Consider the following 3,223-nt stretch of genomic DNA (forward strand, 5'->3'; position numbering starts at 1 on the left):
TTTTACAGGTTCACGTAACAAGTGTTAATTTGCAAGGAAAGCGGTATTGATGTTATACTATCTTATGTAGTATATTATAGAGAAAGATATTTACACGTGATCATATAGCACAGTAGCTGAGATCAATTACATTACATATGTGGCATATTTTAAAACATTAAAAAAAATATTTGTATTTAACCTTTATTTAACTAGGCAAGTCAGTTAAAAACAAATTCGTATTTACAATGACGGTCTACCCCGGCCAAACCCGAACGACACTGATATTTTGGTATCATTCACTGTTACTCTACAAAAATGATAATTGGTCAAACAATTCACTACAATTTCTTGCATGTTGTCTTTCTCTATGTTGTTCTGGTTTCCTGTTGATTATATTGTTGTTACTCCGTGTGCTGCACTGTAGTTAAGCTACCGATTCCCCATTATCACTACAAGTCTCGTTATATTAACATCCTGCCTTACTTCTTTGTTAATTGGACAAGAGATAAACATCGCGGTGCGCTAGCATGCCTTATTCCACTCTGTAGTTTACATCATCAAGATTACCTTGAAGGGAATCATCCGATTTGCATACATCGTGTTATGTAATCCTTCATACTAGAACTAATTGGACAATGTACAGTATAGCAGAATAATATCGGCCCAATATATATATATATATATATATATATATATATTATTAACCAAAGGTTTGGCATGACGTGACAAGGAGGTGGTATTATAGTACAGACTCAGGGCACACGCAACCAGTTCGTTTAGGCCAATTGCAGTGCATTCATTGGTTTCCCGCTACAGCAAGATGCCAAACAGTTATTATAAGGCTTCATATAAACCTGAAAATATAGATAAGTAGGTGCCAAAACATACTGTAGCCTATACCTACAGAATATACAGTAATACCTGCAGCACACCGCCTGAAACAAGCTCCAAATGTCAGAATTTCCCCCAATTTCAACTTGCTCCTACTTCAGAGCACGTGAATCCAGGAGGCGGCTCCAGCGGCGCCCAGAGGAGGAAGGCTGGTAAGCAGGAGAGAGGAGTGCACTATAAGAAGAGGATAAACCCGAGAAGCGTCAAAACAATTATTAAGCGACGGTCGAGAGGCGGAGAGCGGTAATGTGCACAATGAAGACATAACACGGGAGATTTTACTTGACTAACTGAATTGTTGTCCATCCGAAGCAGAGGACCCAGAAGCTTTTGGCAGCGCGGTGAAGATTTCTGGGCGCCTCGCATTGAAGTGGGGTCTGGTAGGGCACTTATCTCTCCCGTGCTGTCGCATGGCTACCTTTCAAACACCGGCAAAAAAAATACATGACAAAAACACTTACGTTTCAGAACCTTAAGCGAGGACAGCTCCTTTCCTTGGCGTAACATTCAAAGACTCAATTGGAGCCTGCACTTCTGAGCGAATTGAAACATTCAGCCTCTTGTCCCAGAACTCTTTGTACGTATGGACACTCCCAGTGTCGCTTACTGTATCTGTATTGCAAGCCTTAAAGTAGCTTAAAAATCCATCGTCGCAGAATCAGGAATTGACTTTAAGCTCAATATGTACCAGGGTCATTTGCAGGTAAGATGTTTTGTTCTTTTGACATATAAATGCATTCTATGTGTGTATGAGGGTGATGTTGAATAGCTTACATGTCAACTCTGTAGAAGGTGGTTTTATCATTTAGCCTAGTTCATGCCAAGGACGTTTCTACACAGGGAATATGAGGTAGGCTAATAATGGAATACTAGGAGACAATTAGACGATGACCACTGTGGTGTCGTAACTGTAAAAATAACTGTCAATTGGCCGTAGGCCTATGTTTTATATCAACGCGACAGGGTCTGTTTATTTTGTCCCATCACAGACTGTAGTGACTCGCGCGCTCCGATAATGATATGATCACTTCAACTGCTGCTTTAGAAAATGCAGCGCTATTTAAATAAACAAGAAGCAATTCATAGTCAGTGTCACGTTGGGGAATAATTGACTTCCGGGACGTACATTTTAACCTTTTTTATGTTTCATGTGCGTTTTATTGAATAATGTAGAGAGCAGCCTTGATATAGGGCACTTTCGGTGCCTATAGTTTAACCTTGACGACCACCTTTGTCTCGACAGCTTGGTTTCTATTGAGATAAAATTCTGTCCCCAGAGTAGCCCATATTCCTTCATGTAAACATAATTGCGCCCACAAAAAGTAAAATAAGCGTTCCAATTATGTCGACGTGACCGGAAACAATGGCATGGGAGATACAGGAATCTGATGTCAAATTCTTTGGGAAGATATTCTTTGCTCAAGTTGAATAGTTTATTTATGACATTTATATGATCCACAATCAAAAGTATTATCATTCAAATACTCGACATATGATAGAAGTTCATTTGACCTCAAGAGAGCTCTGCCCTCATACAATTCAGTGAGTTTGAAACAGTGAAACTGGTTAACAGTAGTCATGATATCTATAAGAGGGCTCAAATAAATAAACATATCATGAAAGTAATCAAAAGTACACGTTCAATGAATGATGGTCATACTGTTACCAGACCTATGTCCCATCCCTGTCATGGTCATCTTTTTGTCAGTAAAATGACAAATCACAATATAAAACCTCTTGAAGACAAGCTGTGCCAAGATTGATGACTTGTCAAGATTTTGTTGATTAGATATATAATTGATTCATGGATTCAAATCAGTGGTGGTCGGTGCCATTTAAGGTGATGGAGATCGTTTAAAAAAAAGAATCATGAACATTGGCCTTATTTCTATTACAGCATATTGGATAACTCTCATTCATATTCCATTCACCCAGCTCAATGTAACATCGGTAGATTTAGGCTACTAAATGATACTCACATTTTCCCTATACCTATCATGAGGTTGCAACCTAGCCTACAAATTAAAGTTTACAACGTAGGTGCACAGGTCGAGATATATATTTTTTGGAATCAAGGTGACAGACAGTGACACATTCAATACTGCCTTACACACTATTGCCTGCGTCTAGCTGATCTAAGGTGTAATCATTAGTCCAACAGTTGCAATCAAGAGTTTCTACAAATTCAGAACTATATTAAATATAGTGCCCGTTTTGTTCCATTTACTTCCATTTAAGAAAAGTTTTTCAACAGAATTGGCTGAATGAATACACCCCTGATCACCACAAACACAGTTCACTTCCATAGCAGCCACATACAAACAGCATGATCATTTACTCGTTCTATAAT

General features: G+C 38.7%; 1 protein-coding gene across 4 annotated transcripts in view; it reads left to right on the forward strand.

Moving 5' to 3' along the window:
- The first annotated feature begins 800 nt into the window (after positions 1 to 800).
- The window catches only part of LOC139539469 (PEX5-related protein-like), a 173,117-nt gene continuing 170,694 nt past the window's right edge, over positions 801 to 3,223 (forward strand). For 2 of the 4 annotated variants that reach the window (XM_071342441.1, XM_071342442.1), the window contains exon 1: positions 801 to 1,576. In XM_071342441.1, the coding sequence (XP_071198542.1) occupies positions 1,556 to 1,576 (21 nt within the window). In that variant the 5' untranslated portion in view covers positions 801 to 1,555. The remainder of the gene's footprint in view (positions 1,577 to 3,223) is intronic. The other 2 variants (XR_011667955.1, XM_071342443.1) reach the window with 2 other exon arrangements.

This window comes from Salvelinus alpinus, chromosome 15 (assembly GCF_045679555.1).
Source record: "Salvelinus alpinus chromosome 15, SLU_Salpinus.1, whole genome shotgun sequence".
NCBI classification, from domain to species: Eukaryota; Metazoa; Chordata; class Actinopteri; order Salmoniformes; family Salmonidae; genus Salvelinus; species Salvelinus alpinus.